This window comes from Nannospalax galili, unplaced genomic scaffold (assembly GCF_000622305.1).
Source record: "Nannospalax galili isolate Female #2095 unplaced genomic scaffold, S.galili_v1.0 scaffold450, whole genome shotgun sequence".
Taxonomy (NCBI): Eukaryota; Metazoa; Chordata; class Mammalia; order Rodentia; family Spalacidae; genus Nannospalax; species Nannospalax galili.
The window spans coordinates 270,813-294,033 of record NW_008329134.1 but is presented as its reverse complement, the minus strand read 5'-3'; the positions used below and the strand labels follow the sequence as shown (position 1 = coordinate 294,033).

General features: G+C 41.7%; 1 protein-coding gene across 2 annotated transcripts in view; it reads left to right on the top strand.

The window, feature by feature from the left end:
* The first annotated feature begins 4,043 nt into the window (after positions 1 to 4,043).
* Positions 4,044 to 23,221, top strand: part of Itgb8 (integrin subunit beta 8) — an 87,747-nt gene continuing 68,569 nt past the window's right edge. Inside the window, exon 1 of one of the 2 annotated variants that reach the window (XM_029563256.1) lies at positions 4,044 to 4,251. Coding sequence is in view for 1 of the 2 variants with exons in the window: in XM_008832591.2 (XP_008830813.1) it covers positions 5,647 to 5,773 (127 nt within the window). In the remaining variant the exon portion in view is untranslated. Of the gene's footprint in view, positions 4,252 to 5,176; positions 5,774 to 23,221 lie in introns of those variants that run through there. The other variant, XM_008832591.2, reaches the window with a different exon arrangement.

Sequence of the window (23,221 nt, the reverse complement as noted above, 5' to 3'; positions counted from 1 at the left end):
CGAAGTTGTTCTTTTTGCCTCTCTGGGTCACAATTTTCACATCTGTAGAGGGAGACCAGCTCAGCAGTGTGAACTGTGAGATATTCCCTGAAAAAAAAAGAGTTCTTCTGGAGAATCTAATACATGTTGGTTTACTTCAATTTCTGGGAATTTCTCTAGAGAGGGATTTAACTTTAACCTAGCATTTTCCAAGCTTAATCATGGAAGTCTTGTTTTAGAAAAACATTAACAGCTCATCTACTCAATCATGTATGGTCTAACTTGGCAAGAGACACTGGTTCCACCCTAACAGTTCCTTTTGTTTTTCACCTGACACTAGACTTTGCCTGTAAGCACTGATGAAGACATCTCAGGAATTTCTGTATAACCATTATAAAGGAGACTCTATAATTTGCATATAAGAACCATCACAGGAGCTTGGTGCACAGGTGGCTGGGCTGTGTGCAGCGCCTACCAATTCATAATCCCCTGGAATATAGAAGGAATTAGAGTTTAGAACTAATCTATGAACGTTAATGTGGTAGGGAGTCTCTGGGTCACAGAATAATGAGAAACAAACACAGTCTCACAGAAGACGCTAGTGAGTAGCACCTCTCAGTGGCTTATGTTCTTCATCGCCAGAAGCTAGACGTCATTGCTATAATAATGCAGCGTAATGGTTAGACCACTTATCTCCTCTTTGTATATGTTTATTGAATTTTTGTGTGTTTCATACCCAATATCTTATCATCTTTATACCCCTTTCCCCACTGGCACCCTTCCATACCCCTCACTGGATTTCATGCATTCTGTCATTTATTGTAAGGCCTATCAAGTCAAGTTAGTGTACCCAGATATCTCTGAGCTGTAGATGACTGAGGCTCACAGGTTACTTATAAACATACTGAAAAGCTATTGAGCAGTTCTGACCTCATCTTCAAAAAGACATAATATTAAACTGTGAATATGGCTGTAGATGCATATATGAAGTCAATCATTTGGACAAAATCAGTTTCACGCTTATACACTCAATAAAAGCGAAGGCTCTCAGATGTCTCTGTCACTCCTGCTACCTACATAGCTTATTCACTCTCACTGTAAACTGAATTACTGAGCAATCAAGGTCAAAGGCAGCAAAAAGAAGCTTAAGTCATCTAATTTTATGACTTATTAAGAACTCAAAGAATCTAATGATTCAAAGGCTGGAATGAATACTGAGAATGTTATTTTAGACTATCTGTGAATTTCATTTGCTCTCATTACCACAAATGGTGAAAAATTAGCTGTCAAGAAATTTCAAAGCAAGACAGCAGAACAGGAAAGAAAACAGGAATTATTCATCTTGAACATTTTTCTCTGTTAAAATTCTTCAGGTAACATAATAGAGATAATACTGTATTTCTTCACAGTATCATGAACTTTTTTTTAACAGGAGAAAGGATAAGTTATATGGCCAGTGACATTTATTTGGAAACAAGTAAAACTTTTTGTTCCTAGGTCTTTAGCTATGTTTACTGTAAGAAAACCTAACAGTGAGTTGCAGGATTTCAGGAGCATTAAATTGCATTCTTATAGGCCAAAATATTTAGATAACTTGCTCATTAGTAACTTTTAGGATCACGGGCTAATACCTAGTATCTTATCTGTTTTATTTTGGTAACCAGAATTACAACCTCTTCCCACCTAGAAAGTGGTGGCAAACAGTGCTGAGTTTATTCTTCAATCACTCTACAAAATTGTCACCCTAGAGTTCTGTGTATGGGGTGTGTGGTGTGCGTGTGTACTTGTAGTTTAAGTACTTGGTTGGTTTTAACTGTCAACTTGACACAATCACCTGGGAAAGGAGTCACAATGAGAAACAGTCTAGATAAGGTCAGCCTATGAGGGATTTTCTTAGCTGAGTTAAGAGAGGTGGAAAGACTCACCCTGAATGTGGTGGCACTGTTTCATGTGCTGGGCCCTGGACTGATTGAAAAGGAGAAAGTGAGCCGAGCACTAGCATGCATGCGTGAGTTCAGTGCTCTCTGACTGTGAACGTGAAATGACTATTTGCTTCAGTTCCTGCTGCTTTGACTTCCCTGCAATGATGGAATGTAACCTAGAACTGAGAACCCACCCCCTGAAAAAACCCTTTCTCTCTTAAATTGATTTTGTAAGAAGATTTTATCACAGCATCAGGAAATGAAAATAAATCGACTTGTTAGTGTGTGTGTGTGTGTGTGCACATGTGCATTGGGGTACACCTGCACATGTGTGCAAGTGCCTGGGGGTACTGATTAGAGACTGACACTGGGTGTTTTTGTCAATTGCTGTCCACCTCTTGCTTTTTAAGACAAAGTCATTCACTGAACCTGGAGCACCTTGATTCTGCTATATTGGCTGGCCAGTAAGCTTTAGGGGTTTGCCTTCCCTCTCTTTGGGGTTACAGGTGGGGATTTCCATGCCAGGCTTTTTACATGGGTTCTGGGGGTCCAAACTCAGGTCCCTCATGCTGTGGCAAGCACTTTATCAACTGATCCATCTCCCCAGCCCCTGGAATGTATTTTCATGCCTTTCATGGTGCAGTGCACACACACACACACACACACACACACACACACACACACACAGGCTTTCTTTCTAATGGGCTTCAAATTTTCTTGAAACAGATTCGTGAGTTCCACTTTGGTACTCTTTCTACATAGTTGTTTTGAGTTTATATAATAAAACCATACCAATATCTAACAATACATAGTTACATACCTCACTGATTCCACAGTTATATCCATTCTTATCATAGAAGCTTGTTCTTCATTTTGAATTGTAACTGCTATTTCCAATCCAGCATCACTAGTTTGATTTAAAACCATGCCATTGGAACTCTGATGTGATACTCTCTTTACAGAGGAGAGTGGACTCACACATTCTTATGAGCATTAGAGATTGAGTTCTTCTCTATTGAAGTATTTCACTGTCTCGAGGGTGGCTGCAGTTCTTATGCCTGTGACATAATCTCTGGAAAATACACTGCCCAGCTGAATAGCCACTAACCATGTCTTGAATATGTGACATGGCAGATTTTCAAGCCCTCAGCCCCATCTCAGCTACTTTGTAGGCCCTTCCTAGAGTTACCAAAACCATAGCTATTTAAACTTGAAACCAAAGAACTAAAATTTGAAAATGAAGCAGAGCTGTAAGGAGTTCTTTTATAGAGGGCAGCACCTGTCACAAAGCTGCCTTTAAAATTTGGATTATGCCTTCGGTTTCTAAAAAAAAAACAGCACCCTTCCAACTCGGTTCCTGGCGCTTTATTGCCTTATTCTGTACACCCCAATGTATAGCACACACCTGAAGAAAAGGGAGTTTTCCAGGTTGTGGTTTATTTATCAGGTACTTTCCGTTCACTCAGTTAACCATTAGAAAACAGAAAAAAAAAAAAGCCTCCTACTTGTTTTCTTTACTCTCACCAAATAAGACGGAAACTATTAAACAAGGAGGGGAACTCCCTATATTTCACCTTGACCTGCTGGACTAGTCTGATGCCTGTGAGAGGCCGACACTCCGTTAAAGAGATCTGGTAAACTACTACAGAGAAAGCGGGAAGTCCTACTTCAAGATTCTGAAACTACTACTGTCCCAGAGAGCACTGAGAACTACCATCACAGGACTCATATTGGAATTGGTGCTCCTTTCCAAACCAGTGAACTGGAATTCCCTCCTTTGCTTTATTTATTGTGGCAGTGACACTGACCAGGATCTAGGGAGGCATGCTCCTTCCTCAGTCTTCCAGGTCACCACAGCTTAGTCTTCCAAGGCAGCACAGCTCCTGCCACCTCTCAAAAACGATTAAATGCAAGCCCACACAAAGGCCTCCTGTTTCCTCTCCTTAGCTTCTCACTCACTGCTCTGCTGCCATCTGTAACTTCTTGGTTCCGTTTACCGGGAAGGTAACGTTTAAGGCCAAAATATCTACGGTAACCACCCAAAGGCCAAAGAGCCACCATCAGACCCTGGGAAAAAGCAAGGCTGCCCAAGGTCTGTGAGAGTCCAGGCATCTCCACCAGTAGCTCCAGGGACACCCCAAGCGGATTCATCCAACACTCCAAGGGCTGGGGAGACCCGGGTCAGCCTTGGGATGGGACACAGGGCCAGCTCCTAAGTTTGCAAGCAAAGTGGGCAGTGCACATCCCTGGAGCAGAGTGTTGGGGGCGGGGAGAGTGTCTGGACTCCACTTTGAAAGCAGCAGCTGCGGGGCAGTGAGTATCTCCGAACAAAGGAGGAGCGCAGCACCGGGTGAGAGATTGGGGTTCACAGCTGCCACTCGGGCTGAGCGAGTCTCCCATCACACCCGCTAGACGAGCAATGGGGTTCGGGATTTAGGGGAAGAGGGGGGAGGAGAACGCGGCTTGCGATTCCTGTTGCATGGCTACGCACCAGGAATTCTTGTGAACGACCGGAATGGCAACTATCAGATTAGAGGGGGAGAAAAAGAACTGGAGTGAGCAAAACAAAGAGCGAGTGTGGGCCGCGGTGACTTCATGCCTCACCAATGTCCCGCCCACACTACTCCGAGCTAATGCTGCTTACTGCCGCTACTGCTGCTGCTGCTGTCGCTGCCCCGGGCGGCAGCCGCTCCTGCGGGAGACTATAGCGTGGGGCACTATAGCGTGGGGCGGTTTCCTAGCAACTCGCGGCCCCAAGCGCGCCCAGCCACCTAAAGGCTGGAAGCCTGCTGAGGGTACACAAGGCAAGCGCACCCCATCCCCGCCCATCTCCAGCCCTGCCTCCCTCGCATCCTCTCCCTTTGCAGCCCAAAGCGCGCCAGCTGCCAGGGCTCTGGGTGGAGGGGTCGCCTGAGTCACGCACTGGGGCCAAAAGGTCCAGAGCCAGAAGCCCCCGCCCCAAGGTCGGGCTCTGGGAGTCCGCGGACCCTCCCCTAGGGCGCCGGCGGCCGCACGCTCCACTCCGGGCCCCGCAGGCAGCCGCGATGCCTCGCTCGGTGCCGGCGGGCGCAGACCGGCGCTTCTAGGCAGCTCGCGGCGCCCCCCTGCTGCTGGCACCCCAAGCCGCCTCTCCTGCCAGTCGGGTCGCTGCCGCTTCGTCCTCGGCTAGCTGTTCTGCTGCAACTAAGTGCAGTGGGCCTCCCTGCCCACCTGTGGAAGAAGCTCGCGCCGACAGATGCGCCTGAGACTTTTTTTTCTCTCGCCCTCCGTCCTTGTAGTCGTCCCCTCCCACAAATGCAGCATCACCCAGTGAATTACATTAGGGTGGTTTTCCCCCCAGCCTCGGGCTTTGTTTGGGTTTGATTGTGTTTGGCTGTTCGCTAAGCTGATTTATGCAGCAGAGCCCCATCGGCTGGAGAGAAACAAAAGCTCTTTTCTTTGTCCCGGAGCGGACTGCGGAGCCCTCTCTCGCTTCGCGGCCGCCGGCCATCGGTTGTCCCAGGAGCTGTCTGCGGCCGAGACCTCGGGGCCAGCCGTTCCGAGCTGGGAGGGCCGCGGGGGCCCTGAGATGCGGAGAGCTGCCCTGGCCCGCGTACCTGCACCGCCTACTCCGAGCCGCGGGGTCCGGCTGCCTGGCCTGCGGGAAACGTCGTAGGGACTCTCGGCCCCGAGGTGCGCCCCGGAGGCGCGAGCGCGCATCCGGAAAGCCGCCAGGCAGCGGGCGCGGGGCGGGCTGCTTTGCATTATGTGCGGCTCGGCCCTGGCTTTTTTTACCGCTGCTTTGGTCTGCCTGCACAACTGCCAGCGAGGTCCTGCCTCGGTTCTCCGAGCGGCCTGGGTGTTTTCACTTTTTCTTGGACTGGGCCAAAGTGGTAAGTTGTTTTGCTTTGTTTTCTTCCTTTCTCCCAAAGTCTTGGGCTGGCACCCAGCGCTTCCTGGCTCAAGCATCCCGGACAGGTAAGTGGCGGATGTCAGTCGTGATCAGCCCTGAGACTTCAGGAAGGGAGGATGTGTGGCAGCGTCCACCATTGCCGGCGAACTCCGAGAGGCCAGGTGTCAAGTATTTCCGCCCCGGAGTGACAGCAATAGCGAACTCTGCTAGGACACACTTCGTGTTCCACCGCGCTATTCTTGAGTAGAAGTTTGGGAAGGAGAGGGTTGTACTTAAGAAGCCAATTTAGGGATCCCAGCATATTCTGAAGATATTTCAAATACAGATTGTATCCCTAACTTTCCAGTATTTTGACCGGTCCACTAAGCATTTGACTCAAAGCTTCAAAGCTGTGTATTATGATGGTTTATCATGGGAAGAAAACAAAACGGTCCATGAAAGAATAGCAATACAAGTTTCTCTTACCATAAGATTCAGTCTGAATGAATTAATTACCTTGAGGAATGGCCATTCATGCTCTCTCCCACTGGCAGAGGCCAGATGCTGCAGATGCAGTTCAGAAAGGGAAATAGCATATTTTTAATACTTTCTTGGTCAAAAGCACTGTTTGTCAAAGATTTTCTCTCTCTCTCTCTCTCTCTCTCTCTCTCTCTCTCTCTCTTGATTTCTCGCTGAGTTCAGTCTCTGACCGGGAGACAGAACCCTGGTACCAACCTCAGACTTTCCTTGGTATAAACTTTGCTATCCGCATTGGCTGAACAGTGAGTGAAAAGAGACTTGGGATCTTGGGTTTTTATAATCAAAATCAAATGCAAGGTGATAGCATTGTATTGTTGTCAAATCATAAAACAAAATAAGCATTAATGTTGGTAATCAGTTTAGGATCAAGCTTTCCATAAGGAGCCAGGTATTTATTTTTGTAAATGCAGTAACTTTTCATATTTTAAAAAAATTCACTTTTTTTCTATTTTGCTCATCAAGTCCCTAAATTCTATTAGATATTTAACTGTAATCTCTTAGCTACAGTTTAATTAATAGGTATACTACTATTGTAGACTAAAATTTACTCCTGTGCTGTGAGTTCATGTGCCAACTTTCTGCCGGAATCTAACTAAAGCATAAGCGTCTATTTGCAAAATTTTAATGGAAAAATCCAGCTAATGTCTTTTAATTGTTACATAAACAGTTTCCTAACATTTGTTTCATCGAGAATTGCTTAGTTATCTGAAACAGGGCAAATTAGAGTAAAATTTTATCTTGTGGTTATTTTGAGGCTTAGGTATTAATTTCAAAATAACTGAACCAATGCAAAGGAAAAACTCACACTTATTATCAATTAGCCCTTAAATGGAACATATATTTGTTGCAGCAGATTTTCCACTGAGTCTGTCTCTTTTTAATAAGTAATAAAATATCTTTTTCCAGATTTAGTAAACATTCACATTAGTAAAATGACCAAAATTTATGTCAACAGGATATATCTTGTTCCTAACAAAGTCGTATTTGTCTCTAGAATTTGCTAATAATAGAGATTTTAAAAACTTCACTGTGCTTATCAAGACTAGTCAAGTTTTTGTGTACTAGCATTGCATTTGCATCCAGGGACTATCACTGGTTTGAAGCAAGTATTATCAATGGGCTGCCTTGCACCTGCTGACCTGAAAAGTGAATGCTTATCTGAAATCAAAACAAGGCATCCTTTTCCTAGTCCCTGTCAATATACAAAGGCTTCTGATGCATACTGATTTGCATGGTAGTTAAAAACATGCAAAAAATTTAAATTACAGTCACTACCACTCAGCAAATTAGAGATCAGCATAAACAGCTGTACTTTTGTGATATAGCTACAAGTCTTAAATTATATGTCTTTACTGTGCAAATTAGATGCTTAAAGCAGAATAGAAATTTAGGTATCAGTTACAAAGGAAATCTTGTTCTTATGCCCAGTAGTTTACACCAAGAAAATGTTGAGGGCAAGAAAGCCATACTAAGAAGACCATAAGCTACAGGAAAAAAAGCAAGTTTGGCTCCAATTTTGAAGTAGAATTTATACATACAAATTCATAGTAGACTTTAGTAATGCGGGTCCATTGAGTGCAGAGTGTCTGAGTACAGTAGGCATAGCATGTTATGAATGAGATTTAAATGTTTCTGATATAAGAAAAACTTGTTGCAATTCTTTAAAACTTTTGCCGGCAGAAATTATTGGCAATTGGAGACAATTAGGGTTATCAACACTGACAGTAAAAATAATAATAAGAAGAAGAAGAATTACTGAGGAACACTTGCTGGTTGATATCTAGGACTATTGTATATAATAATGGCTTTGTTTCTACATTAGCTAATTAAAAAATATTAAAAATAACTCCTGCTGCCCAATTAGATAGGAATAGAAAATGAAACATTGCAAAACATAAGTTTTTTAACAGGTGGTAACTCTTACTACAATGAAATGTCATCTTCTGTTTAGTCAACTGTCAGGTTTTTATTTTGTTCCATTACAGTCAATCAACAGAAGTAATATTGCTTGTGACTTCAGCATGTTTTTCCCTCAAAACAGATTTTAATCCCATAAAGTAGTCTCAGAATCCCCCCCCCATTTTCGTATGTGTGTATGTGGTGTGCTTGTGTGTATGCATGTTTCTGCATGAGTGACAGCACACATATGTGGGTACACATGTACGCATTAGGGCCTGAGGTTGATTGATGTCAGAACCGTCCTAGATCACTCTTTCATCTGAGTGATGAGGCAGGGTCCCTCAGTCAAACCCTGAGTTCAGCAGTATAGCTAGCCTTCGTAGGCAGCTTGCTACTGAGGATCCTGCCTTCTCTGACTAGAATTACAAGTGGACCCCCACTCACACCAACATTTTTATGTTATTTTCTGGGACTTTGAACTCTGGTCCTTGTGCTAACAGATGAACCGTCTCCCCAACCCCTAGAATTCTTTAGCTTATGGAACCAATAAGATATTTAAGAGAACTAAGGCTTCATCTGGAAAAACTTCAATCTTTCAAGTTACAATGTACCCATAGTAATTCTATCTCCGAGCAACATGGACATTTTGGGATTGGTTTAAAAGTCAATGGTGCTTGTAAGTGCTTTGAAAGAGTCATCCAAGCTTGTTTTCAACAGATTCACCTCACCACTCTGAAACTTTGTGACTAGGCTTTCTTTACCACCCTGCAGTTCTACTCTGTTCAGATCTGGTAGCCACCCAGAGGTCAAAACTGATGGCCAATCCTTAGTTATCACCATGTTTGACTTACCATCAGTCAGTAGCTGATACCATCCACCCTGCCCTCAGACCTGTGTGTGATCTTCAGGTTTAAGCCCTTTCTCCATCTCGGATATTGTGTCTTGTTCATCCTACAGACTCCTAGGGCAGGAGTGACCTGGGAATTTAGTCATTGTATTTCTTCCTTATCCATACAGTGACCTCAAGTGGATTGATCCAGCTTTGGTTTTCAAATTCTATTTTCATGATGACTCCACCCAGATATCTCCAGCCCTGAACTTTTGTTAAACATCCAGAAGACACAGCAAACTGCCTATTCAGCCTCCCCGCTCTCTGTCTAAAGGCAAAATAGATCCTGATATATTCAAAAATTCAAAACCAAACTCCTAAATTTCTAATCCCTGGCTTGCTCCTTTCACACCTGATCAACCCAGTCAGTGGGGGACTCAGCCTTCTGGTAGTTCAGGCTAACACTCAGTGAAGTCCTTGATTGTCTGTCACATTGCACAGTCCATTCATAATGCCCATTGCCATCACTCTGGTCCATACAACCTTTTCTTGCTCCACATCTTGGCTTCCTTGCTTCACAGTATGCCACAACTCTTTGGTAAAGATGTCCGTTAGGTCTTGTCACTCCTCTACTCAAAACTCTACATAGCTTTCATCTGTCTCAAATTGAAGGCCAAGTCTTCCCATGGCCTTATCCATCCTACATTAGCTACCCATGCTGACCATCTGGCTACCTTTCCCTTTCTCATAGTTCTAGAAGCACTGGCCCTTGCTGTACCATGGTGGTACCATATAGAAGCCTACTCCCAGTCTTGACTGTGTTGTGCTCTAACCCTGAGCTTTGTTGATGATTCCTTCACTATCATTTCCTCCTAACATCTAGGAAAATATTGCCCTATGAAAGAAGGTATCTCTGTCTTCCCTATGAGCCCTATCTAACCCAGTATTCTGCATCTCTTACTTTCATAGCTGTTAGTGTTCCTTGTTATACTATATGTTGGTTTCTTTGCTGTGCTATCTTTCCAACCCCTAAACTAGAATACAGCTTATGAAGGGAAGCATTTTGCTCTCTCTCTGAAACATGCCAACCTTATAAAAAGCATCAGAACACACTTACTGAGGAATCAAGGAATTAAAGAAGAAACAGATTTCTTCCAGATTGAGTCTCAGGTTGCTTTCTTGTTCAATTCATGGCAAGGATTGACTAACTTTTTCTTCTCTTTGTAACAAATAGATGAACTTAAAACCAAGTTCTAATATGTTTAATAGAAAATAAAAATTTATTTCAAAAAAGTTACTTTCACATTTGTTATCCAAATGAAGAGAAAAGAGATAAAAATGGATCAGCTGTGAAGAGCACTGGCTGTTCTTCCAGAGGACCCAGGTTCAGGTACCAGCACCCACATGGCAGCTAACAACCATCTGTAACTCCAGTTCTAAGGGATCTGATGCCCTCTTCAGGCCTCTGTGGGCATTGCATGCACATGGTGCACTTACATGCAGACGATGCACTCATACACATAAAATAAAAATGATTAAATCAAAAAAATTTTAACGGGGAGAAAAGATATCCTAATAATACTGATTTCACTGTGACTTGGGAGAGTGCATTCTAATTTAATAAAAGCTGAATCCCTCCTCTGGCCTCTTTTTTGGTTGTTGTTTAGAAGAATTATAAAATCCATACAAAATTTTCACATAGGAGAAAGGCTAACCAAATAGAGAAACTTCTCAGGATAATTTTACCAGCTTATTTTTAAATCTCTGGTTAAGTTTTAAAGATATAATACTATTTACTTGGGAATATACATGCCTGCCTAGCTAATTATGCCTTTATTGAAAAGTTACCATTATAATAAGCCAAGAGAAGCCAAAGGATATAGTTGAGAAAAGAAGAAATTTTCTAAATAAGATTTGTACAGGCCATCAAGATAAGTATGATAGGTTTCCACACTAATTGAGTACTTTTATGAGATCTAAGAAATATGATATAGCAATACTATCTTGACTTTTGAATTTTCCTATACTGTGATTTTAAATAAAACATTCTTGTGGAAAATATAGCATTTGAGATAATCTGGTCTTTGTTCTTCAAGTTTACAGCCTTGTCTGTTTCCTTTGGTTAAATCTGATACAGCAAGGTATGGATTGGTGTTAAATTCCTCACTTTACTCACAAACACGGCCTCTGTTCAGACTCATTTTATGGACCAGTAATGTGAATGTTGGAGGTTCTGTTTTGATCTAAGTTTCTTTAAACTTTAACAAATAAGGCCTGGGCCTCTGGCCCTCTGTAGACAACAGCCAGTTTTCTTGCAATGCAATAAAGTGTTTGCCTTTGTGAGTCTCTGTGTTTGTGCTTACCAAACAGAGATGCTCACACCATCCTCCCTAATAATGCCTGTTATACCACATCTGCAGTCACTACACTGCTGGCCTTTTTTGTGTCTTCATAAGTCTGTTGGTAACTGATAATGAACACTCCTAGTTACTGAATACTGAATCTTACCAAACTGATATAAACTTTCACATTCTTTGAAACAAGCTCATTCCCAATCTTCTCGTATTTGCTCAATCTTTCTTGTCCTCAAAGCTCTGGTTTCTATTGCAGTCCAAGTTGGTAGAGACAAGTTTTGTCAGCAGAGAGCTGACAGTGTTCTCCAGTTACATAGGAAATGAATTCTGTAAACTACATATGGTCTGTGACATTAAAAAAAAAAAGCCCATAGGAAAATAACATTTATTCTAATTTATGTTGATTGTATTAAGTTGAACTTTTTAAGGTGACTTAATTATTTTTCAAACTGCAGCTTCTTTACTTCTTATTTTGTATCCTAAAATATGTCTCTTGAACTCTCATTCTATGCTGTGCATTGATCTAGTTGATTTAATATATTCACTTAATCTATTTTAGAAATGTAGAAACTGTCACATAAGGAGATAATTAATTGCCCAGCAGTAACTAGCCAGTGTAGAGGAGAGCCAGGATTTGAAGTCATGTATATCACCTCACAATTTCTTTAAGACATTTCTAGGTTTTATACAGTCATGTAACTTCCAGATGATGGAAGACTTTGCCACATATGCCCCACCTGGTGATTCCTTGGGCACCCCCACTCCCACTGCCACAGGGAATATCCTCCTACGGAGGCAGGATTCTGAGTTTTGAATAGTGGATATGGTCAACCATATCTCCTGGGACAGCTCCCAGATACTCCCAACACACCTCCTGCATACCCCACTGTGGAAGTTTTGCCATATATAAGTGGGAATAGGAGAGAAAACAGGTGGCTTTGTGGCTCTGCCTCCTTATAGTACCTTGGCTTTTCAATGTGTCACTAATAAATGAGATTTGCAGTTATGAGAGAGAAAGAAAAGAAGGAAGAGAATTAACATCTAAGTTAGAAGTCCTCACAGGGTCAGATTCAGGATGTGGTAGACCATTGACCACTTAAGAGTGATGACACTTCTAACTGCTTAAAGCCAGTATGTAATAGTATGACTGAAGTTCTGTATTATTTAATATATTCATATTATTTTAATCTATGCATTTTTTACTAAGTTAGGCATGCCTTTGAGTGTTAAGGATTTTCAGCAATTCATCGTGTCTGGCAGGGTGGCTCACTTAGAGCATGGCATTTCAAATATATGTTAGGCTAAAGGCATCAGTCACTCTGTTTTCTTCAAGCGAGGTTTGATGCCTACAGAACCGAGGCTCTGTTTTAAGCACACAGAGAGCAGAACAATGCACTGCTCTCTCTGCTCTTTCGGGGTTTACATTCTAATGGAGAAAAAGCCAGAGTATATATGCACATGGGAGTGAGTGAGGGTGTGTGCGTGTGTGAGAGAGATAAAAAGAGAAAGCAAAGTGATTGAATTGACCTAAAATGGCAAACTGTTATATATAATATACATAATGTGTATACTCTATACTATGTGTGTGTGTGCGTGTGTGTGTGTGTGTGTGTGATAGTCACCTTTTCTAATAAGGTGACACTATGTTTCTCTAACCTTTTCATTCCTAAGTTCCACTTAAGACATTCTGCAACCTTCCCTATACTTTAGCTTCTTCTGGAAAATGTAACAGGGAAGATATGTTGGAATTTTCAAGTCTATAACTGTAATAGGATTTTCTCCTTCTTTTGCTATTAAAGATAGTAAAGTTATCACATAGTTCCAGGTAGAAAAAGTTATAAATATGAGGTGGTGACAAGGCAACAGGTAAAAGGTTGATGCTAGACAAGGTGATAGAAATAAAATGGAGATTGATGCAGAATTGGAGGATTAAACTGAAATGGAGGTTCTTAATGTTTCTCAACATTAGTTTTTTTCCATAGTGTTCTCTCAAATGTGGCCTTGCCTTTATCAGTAATTAGAGCAAGCTTGGATGATCCTTCCCTGAAAGAGCTCCCTAGGTTATCTCATCTTTTGTGACCTTTGTTCACACTTTCTCTCTACTCAGAATCTCCCCATAGGTCCCCATAATCTCCAGGCTTCTCAGCTATACTACATTTACCCCCAACCCTCAACTACCATATGTCTGTCCCTCTCTTCCTTGTTATGTCTTGTCCCCATACACACCCTTGATTTCCGTGACTGGAGACACCATGCCTGTTGATTTTGTCTCCAAAGCCGGGCACACAATAGGTCCTAATAAATCATTTGAAGTAAATAGCCTCACAAATGATAAGAGCGTAGTGAGCAGTTTAAAATTAAGACAGCTAAATAAACTTTAATCAATACTATTCCTTGCTAGAACTTGAAGTTAGAGAAATGAACTTTTTCTTCTAAAAGTGGGTTGCTTCATGGAGACACTTGTTTTATATTCCCAGGCTCCCCTGAAAAGCAATCACTGGACCTTTCAGGTAAATCTTTAGCAAGATTAAAAGTTAAGGTTTGGGATTCTTGAATCTGAACTCTACATTTCTTTGCTTTAATTATTCTTTTATAATTCCTTCTACAGTAGGAAAAATCAATATGAAAAGTAACCCTGACTTCTTTCTTGATGCTGACCATAAAACCAATTTCCGTTTAAATCATACAAACTAGAAATTGGAGTCATTTAAAACCAAATACTTTAATAAAAAGACCAAGTATCATATCTATATAATCATTATTCAGATTTTCTTAGACATATAACTTCATGACAGGCACTATACTGAGCTTTAGAGTTAAATGAAGAATAGTTAAAATTTATAAATGATTTCTATAGCCTAGGTACCATCATGAACTCCTGCTATGAATATACACCAGACCTTTAATGTTACAGCTCTCTGGGCTGTGTAAAGTTATTGAATAACTTCTTCAAGTTCCCTTAGCTAACAAGTAATGAACCAGAATTCAGAGCTGGTGGTGTGACTCAGCATTCTGAATTGCCATCATAGACTGCCACCTACAGGGGAGTGGTGTCCCAACCCTGGCCTCGGTGGTCTAGATAGCCTCCTTTGACCATGCCCCAAGCAGGAACAAGGAGACCATGGAGTGCACCTTATCTGTCAACCACCTCTGGATCATTTCTAAAACTCTTGATTCAACAGCCCCAAGCTACTTTCAGGACCTTCTTTCTGTGGGTAAACTATGCCCCTTAGGTGCCAAATTCTAGCCAAAGGTGATCAGAAGTGACAGATAGAGGAAAAGCAAACAGAGCTTGGACATACAGGATGCAGTATCCATGTAGGTAAATGACAGACTACTTGCATTGCAAAATAACCCTAGATCTGTGAGGGGACTAATAGATCATGGACTGGAGGGGCAATAACTTCACTCACTGTCAAATTCCCAGCCAGAAGACAGAATGTTGTGTTAGCTTTGTATCATTTTAACAAAATTCCTAGGCAGAATCAACTGAAAGGAGAAAGATTTATTGTGTCTCAAGTTTTCAGAGATTTTTGGTCAAAGGCTGGCAGTCTCTGTCACCTTAGACAGGTAAGGCAAGCTATGACAATAGCAAACGAGGCTGCTTGCCTTGTGGCATCCATTTAGGAGAGGGAGAGAGAGGGGGAGAGAACAAAATATACCTTTCTTCAGGGACTTGCCCCCAGTTACCTACTTCCTCCAAATGGGCTCTGTCTCCTAATGTTCCATTCAGATAGGAATTCGTCAGTGGAGGAATTCATTGATAAAGTTAGAGCCAGAGTATAGTCTTGCATTGGTTTTACTTTTATTTCCTGCTATTAACTTAGAACTGGTCACAGGAAGGAACATTTTACTGCCATGAATGAGCTAAATTTGGTGGAACTACTTACCTGTATGTAGTTAATATCCATAAGCGGGTAAATATATAGGAAAAACCACCATATTGCTTTCGTGGAACTACTTGATCAGCCTTGATGTCATCTTCCTACTTTCACAGTCAGTAAATTAGCTTCATTTCTGCCCCCAAGCAAAACTAATAAAAGTAAAAATGTTTTCTACTGGGATTTTACACTTTAGTTTTAAAAATCCCACTTTTCAACAAAAGGTCAGGAAATTGTGATACTAAACCGACATCTTAAAATGTTTTTAAAGTGTTATTTTAAAGTACTCCCAATTAAAATTAATTTAAGAAATAAAATTAAGATCATTGGCATAAAATTACAATGTTAAATTATAGTAGTCAAATTACATATGTTTTCAAAAATTTTTATTTAAATTGAATTTTTTACACATACATAGTATATGCATGTGCATGTGTGTGACTGCTCATACAAAAGTACATATGTGGAGGTCAGAGGACAGCTTGTGGGAGTGAGTCCTAGTTGTCAGGTTGTCAGGTTTGACAGTGAGTGACTTTACCCACTGAGCCACCTTTCCAACCCCACATATATATTCTTAAGATAATTTTGAAAGTTGTTTTTATTTTGAGTGGTACTTTTCAAAGTACTTGAAGTTCACATTTTAAAACAGAATATAAGTTTGTAAGAGGTGGCCTTTCATTCTGACCTTAGCAATGAACCACCTATCATGACTGAAAGTAGTTTAGATGTGTTACTTCTTTTTGAACAGCGTTTTATTATTGTTTTGTTTTACCTGACCAATATTGTTACATTTCTCAAAGACAGACTCTGTTGCAATTCTGTGTAAGTACTGATACAATTTGATTAGCCCAGATTGTTGTCCAAAGCCTCCACAGGCCCTAGATAGTATAGCAGCTGCTGTAATTGGGTGAAGATAAACTCTGGGTGGGATTGAGTTTAGGAATCGGAAGAAAGGATGGGATTGAAGACAGAAGGACGGAGAACAGAAGCAGTTTAACTCTGTGAGTTGTGCCAACTATGTCTTGTTTGGTATAAAAGATGTGCACCTGATTTTGGCTGGGGATATTTTAGTGTTTTGACTAACTTTGTACAGTAACCACTGCTGGTATTTTAAGATATGCTGATGCTGAATGAAGGCACAGTTGAAAGAACACCTGCTCCAAATTTGCACACACGGTTCCAAGGTCCTTGGACTTGAACCACAAGCATTTTTTTCAGGTAGAAGCATTTTTTTTCCTGATTTCAGTGAGGATTATATATTCAGTATTAGTCTTTAGCTGACTATTGCAGGTAATGAACAGAGAAAGGATCTTGGTAGAAAGCCTCTAATGGAATGAGTGATTATTACTATCCTACAAGGGGACTTTAGAATATTTAGAGGTTTAAAAGAAAGAAAGTAATTAAAATAGAACTCTAATTCCTTTCAAAGGAGGCTGACAGAGTGTACCTTAAGGACTGCCAAACCAAGGGGTGCCTTTCCTAATTGCCTGCTGGAGAGGAGGGAAGAAGGCAGGCTGGCTTTGCCTAGTCATGCAAGGTATTCATTGACTGCAGGAGAACAAAGTATGCAAGAAAGTTGTGGGGTGGCCAGGAATTCTGTAGAACAGGCTGTTCTAGTTGGAAACAAAAAAGTCATTGTAGCAAACTTTATTGTTGGCAGGAAAATGATGGAGCTGATCTCCTAGTACAAGGCACACCTGCCAACCTATTGCTCCGCTGTCTTTTGTATATTTGGTTTGAAGTTTTTAATGAATTGAAAATAAATAGATCACAATTTGTAAAAGACAACCCTCTACAAATGGCGTGAACCCCACAGTAAAAACAATTCATCTGGGGTGGGGGGCAGGGAGACACTGTAAACAACAAAGCAGCCCAACAAATATACTCAAGAAGGGAGTCAGTTTCAGGAATCCCAATTTTGCTTTTAAAAGATTCCTTTCACTGAGTGTTTCAATTACAGCCTGCTAGAATGGCAAAGCTGAGGTTCAAAGGTGAGATCTCTGAGGTTGGTAATGGAAATATAAGGACAAAATGTTACTGCCAGCCTTAGTTCAGGGGGTGTAGCATATCTGATGCTTTGTGAAGAGCTGAAGACCACACTGTGCTTATTGGCATCTCCTGAGGGTGGGAAGGTGTGGGAGAAGAGGAGGGGGTACTGAGTATCACATGTGTTCTGCTGAAGGCCGAGTAGAACAGCTGAACCAGGAGCCTGAGCACTTCATTGTTCAGCACCCAGGAGAGGAACACACTAGTCCAGGGCTGATCTTGCCAGTTTGGCAAGTTCAACACAGCATTAATATGAGAGCTCACTGCTCTCTAAGGCTGAATTTTCTGTGCCAGACTTGTTGGGAAAGAGGCTGACTTATGAACATTATGAAAAAGCAGACATTAGAACTTTGGAAAGAAATCCTGCCTTTCAGAGATGAGTTTGACTTCAAAGACAAAAAGACAAGTGCTGCTCCTGAAGGAACTCCTGGGCAGAACTGAAATGACTAGACAGTCAGGATCATCTCTGGATGTTTCCTTCTCACAGATATGCTTCTTAACTATTGCCCAGAAGCTATGGGATTATTTTCTTCTACACTACATAATTGTAATTCTTTGGGCTTAATTTTTTTCAACACAGTCCCCATGTGCTGAACACAGGTGGCCCTTTGTGCAAAGTAGATACTTCTGTTTTATGTTAAAGAACATTCAGCAACAAATTATTTCAAATTGTGTAAAGCTGCCATAATCTCAGCCCGCTAAATGGTCAGTCTACATGAAGATCCCTAGTAATTATGCTTATTGGCAAGCAAGAAACTAAATGCCTTGAAAAATCACAAGAAATACAGCTAAGCCTCACTCTCACACAGGACATTCTCAGAGGAATCAGGTCCCCAGAATTCTACCTTCCATAGTGCATACTCAGCTTTCTGAGGTTTGACGATGCTGTAGAGCAGGGTTCAAATGAGTTGATCATAGAAGTCCAGGTTCCCAGAAGCTGCTGCCCATGGACCCAATGACCTTCAAGGAGATGTAGCATGAACACTGGGAGATTGGCAGAAGTCCTAGAGTCCACAGGACTTCACTAGTCATGTATACACCATGACAATATGTGGTAAGAGGTCTTCATTTCTTTTCTAAACTGGGTACCAAAATAAGTATTGTAAAGTTCAGAGTACTCCCAGGTCATCAAGAGGCAGAGATCCAGTAGCTGCAGGCATCCTCACTAAATGCGGAAGCAAAAGAGTCCTACAAACACTGAGTTTCCAGTTGGAGTGTCATTTATTTGGGAATATAGCAGCACTTTCTACACCAGAAGAGGTAAATGACCAGCTATTTCCACATGGACTCATGGATCTAGAATATAGATAGGAAATAGTGAAGAGGCGTTCTGCAGCCTCAGCATCATGAGCAAGTGGCTTCTAAATTGTCCATTCACATATGGACTCATAGTAGTGTTACAGACAGCCTGGAGTCTTCAGTAGAAGCATTCTAGAAGGGGTCAGTAAGCTTTGGAGGGAAAGGGGACCTGAGGTTTGAGGGGAAGCTGGGTAGGAACTAAAAGGGTTTAGCCACCAGAGATTAAACCTGGGTTGTCGGATGCCAAGAATCATCCCTTGTCTCTATACAGGCTGCTGCCGTTGTTCAGGCCTTACTGATCTACACGGGTGGGCCGACTCCCATTGCATCCTAACCATACAATGTGATTTTTAACAGGCACGATGTATTTGGGAGCCAGACAGAATTGAGGTGCAATCATGTAATAAAAACCCCAGGAACTTCCTCAAGGAAGTTTTCTTTGGCTGTCCTTGTCTCCATTTGAGGTGACAGGTTCCTGTTATCTGAGGCACCGCACACTGCCTGCTACTTTTCATGACATACTTGCTAAGGTTCTGTTTTATGTCGGCTGTGACTCCATAAACCATACAGAAAATACTGTATCCTTAAAACCCTGCAAAGCAGCAGGTATTTCTAGAAAATTCATAGATTGAGCAATGCCATCAAAAACATAGAAGATTTTCTGAAGAAGTGGAATCTTCTGCTGTCTAATCACAAATGGTACGATATTCCTCTTCTAACTAAATCTTTGTCCATTTCTTCTAATCAGTCAGCTTTTAATAATTCTAGTAAAGCTCCCATGAGAAGGTAAAGAATATTGAACTCTAGTTACCTGGGCTACATGTGAAAGATGATGCTTTAATCCATTCTATGGTCATTCTTATTCTGATTCCCTTTGAAAATATTTCAGATGTGTGGGTGTACTGTTCTCTGTTGGCAAATACCTTATTTAAATGCCTTTTGCTATTTGAAGAAAGTCTCACAATCATGTAATCAGTTTTACAAAACTCATAGTTATCGCTGAGTCAGAAAGCACTGCTTAAGGCACCTCCTCAGAGGAGTGTGTGGCCTTTGTGTAGCTGCTACAGAGACTTCTGGAGGACAGGATAACTGCCCCCTGAGGATCCCTGTGAGCCCAGTACAAGACGGTGGCATGTGGCTGGGAGAGTCCTTTGGTTCTCAGAGCCACACAGCTTTATACAGGACATAGGTCTGATGTAAGACAGAGCTTCAGAGTCTTTATAAATATTAATGCTTACTTCCAGTTTTTCCTCTTCTCCACAGAGTATTAGTGTAGAGCTCTGGTTAATGGAAGTTTCTAACTACTTTGATTTTACAATACACATGGTTCATCTTTCTGGATACAGTGTGTTCCCAGGGACAGTCATGTCATGAAACACAACAACATAAAGTGTCATCCAGATGGTGCATCCCAAACCCTAATGGTGGTTAACTCCACTTGCATTGTGTTTCGCCATTATTAGAAACTATTAAATACATGTGTAAAATAGGAAGTATGAAGATAAATTTATCACATGAGTAGAATGAAGATATCAAAGAGCTAAAATTCAGAGATGGCTTGTGGAAGAAAATACTAGTGTATGTGTTCTGGGGAGTAGTGCAGAGGAGCCAGAACAGATGCCTGCGGTGTCCAGGCAAACCTCCTCCAAGATGGGCATGATGAGTTCCTGAGTGGGTTGAGAGAAAGGGACACAGATGAGGCAAAGTGACATGGATGACTCAGAAATAAAAGAGAGGTGGAGGGAGGGTGGGGCACACACACAGAAAATTTTGATCAATGAAGAGAAGATGCCCATTCATCTTCTCATTCCACAAATACATATTGTTTACAATGTGTATGGTATTTCTCTAAACCCTGGGGAAATGGCAGAAAACAGAATGAACAAACGTATCTGCTCCATTAGAGCTTTTATTTATATGGCAGGAGAAAGGCAATAGACAAAAGAAAGGAAAGGGGGCCTGGAGAGATGGCTCTTGGGTAAAGAGCTTGCTACACAGCATGAGGAGCTGATTTCTGATCCCTAGAACCCACACAGAAGACAAACACGGTGGTGTGCATCTGTAGCCCCAGTGGTGGAGGGAGGACAAAGACAGGCAGATTGCAAGAGATTGCTGGCCTGTCCGTAGCTGAAATGGTAATCTGTACATCCAGTGAGGGATCTGGCCTCAAAAAGCATGGTGGAGACTGGTAGAGGAAGACATACAGCATCAGCCTCTGGCCTCCACACATGCATACATGGGAACATGCATCACACACATATAAACACACACACATAGATGAGAGAGAGAGAGAGAGAGAGAGAGAGAGAGAGAGAGAATGAGAATACTGGGTGGCTCAGGAGTAAAGTAAAAAATAGTATCTATAGCACAGTAAAAATTGTTGTGCCTAGCATCTTCTATAGAGAAAAACAAATCCTCATGAGGAGTAAGGCGTGCTGGACAAGGGGCAGTTAGGGACCATCTTACTAAGCTGATGTCTTATCTGGGTGCCTGTATACCACAGGGACAGATATATGACCAGGATAATTTCTTTCTCAATAAATTACTTTATAGGGCAAATTTGAAATATGAACATCCACTATACTCTATAATTTCTACTGAATATAATAAGCTAATAATTTATTAAGTAATTTTAATAAATGGCTATGTGCCAAGTACTGCTCAAACTGATAAAAAATTTGGAAAAGGGGCTGGAGAGATGGCTTAATGGTTAAGAGTCCTGGTTGCTCTTACAGAAGACCTGGGTTCAAATCCCAGCACCCACAGGGTGGCTAATAGCCATCCATAAATCCAGTTCCAGGGAATCTGTTGCCCTCTTCTGTCCTTTACAGGCACACACATGCAGGCATAACACTCATGCACATAAAATAAAAATAAAAAATATTTAAGTTAGTTTTGGGATGAGCTTCTATCTCATGAATAAAGAACATTTGCCATACAAGCGTGAGTACTTGAGTTTGTATCTTCAGTAGCCCTGTAGAAAGCCAGCTGTGGCTCTGCACATGCTGTAATTACAGTGCTATAGAAGGAAAAGACAGGAGGATCCCTGGGGTTTTCTGGCTGCCAGCCTTGCTCCAGTTTCAGTGAAAGACCCTGTCTCAAACTCAAAGAATAATGCAGACAGTGGTAGAGCCGGACACCCTGCATCTTTCTCTGGCCTTCCCATTGCACACACAGGAGAACATACACCCCCCCACACACACCTGTACATATACTTCTCCTCCCTCCCCACCCTCTCTCATACACACACACACACACACACACACACACACACAAATTAAGGAAGAAAAGGACAGAAGACTTTGCCCTCATGAGGCTTATATTTGGGGAGAGAAGAAACAAGACAAACAGTAGACTTAGAGTTTTAATTCTATCAGATTAGAAGATGATCTGTGCAACTGGAAACAGTAGGGAGGGGGAGGCAGTTGGAAATTGCCATTTTAAGAGAGCCATGAGGGTCTGTGGTCATTAAGAAAGGTGGGGTTTAAATAAGGATGCAAGTGAAAGTCAGAGGGAAGAGGGTGTATCAAGCAAAGTATGTGAGTCTCTCAGTAGTTAGGAGGCTGGAAGAACAGGCCGTGGTCCATTGTTGGTGCCCAGATCCTAGAAAGACTAATTCAGTGGAAGGGAATGAGACAGCGATCAGAGAAGGTGCTATGTGGCATCAAGCTTGTGACACGGTTACGATTGTTAGTAGTGACATGCTCTAGCACTGTGGCTGTGCAGGACAGTGGCAAAAGTAGAGTGAGTGAAATAATGGGAGAATAGAGCAAAAAACTCGAGTATGTGGATATTGCTAAGGTAGTCTATGCATATTAGACAGAAGCCCTGTTGGAGAGGTTGATGATTGATTGTAATTAGGCACTCACAATTTTCTAGGAATGAGTTGGAAATTCACCCCGGGGTCAGTGAATAACACTAAATACCTGATAATTCTATGTAGTGATGGAAAAACATTTCAGTTAGGAGGGTCAATGCTGGGTGGAGCACTTAGGGAGAATGCTGTGCAAATGGCAATGAGGAAGGCACCTGCCCATCTTTAGGCCCAGTCCTGAGTGCCAGGGGAGGAACATAGTCATCACTCATCTGAGCTCTGTATGGCAATTTGCCATCTCTGCAGCTCCCTTTTAATGATTTTTAGTGTCAAATACTGGTTGTAGGAAACTATACGAAAGTTACAATGACAAATACAGAGAGCCTAAACTGGGAGGGGATCAGTGGAAATGGAAAAGGGGGCTGATTGTTAACAGTGCTGAAGTTAAAGCAGCGTCCTGGAGACTGCTAGGCTGTTGGGCGCAATCAAGTTGGCCACAAAGATTAAAACTGGAACAAATGGGACACTAAAGTAACTAACAGACACCCATTCAGATAAGTAGAATACTTAAAAATTTTGAAGATGTGTCAGGGATTTAAGCAGATGCCTAACAGAACATCCAAGACAGAAATTTAAGTGAGATTTAAAAATGAAGATGCTAAGTGTGTGTGTGTGTGTGTGTGTGTGTGTGTGTGTGTGTGTGTGTGTGTGTAGGGGAGACTTAAAGTTCTGTTAGTCATGAAGCCTCAAGATGTGAAGTTTAGTGAGACGTGTGAAAATAGCCAGA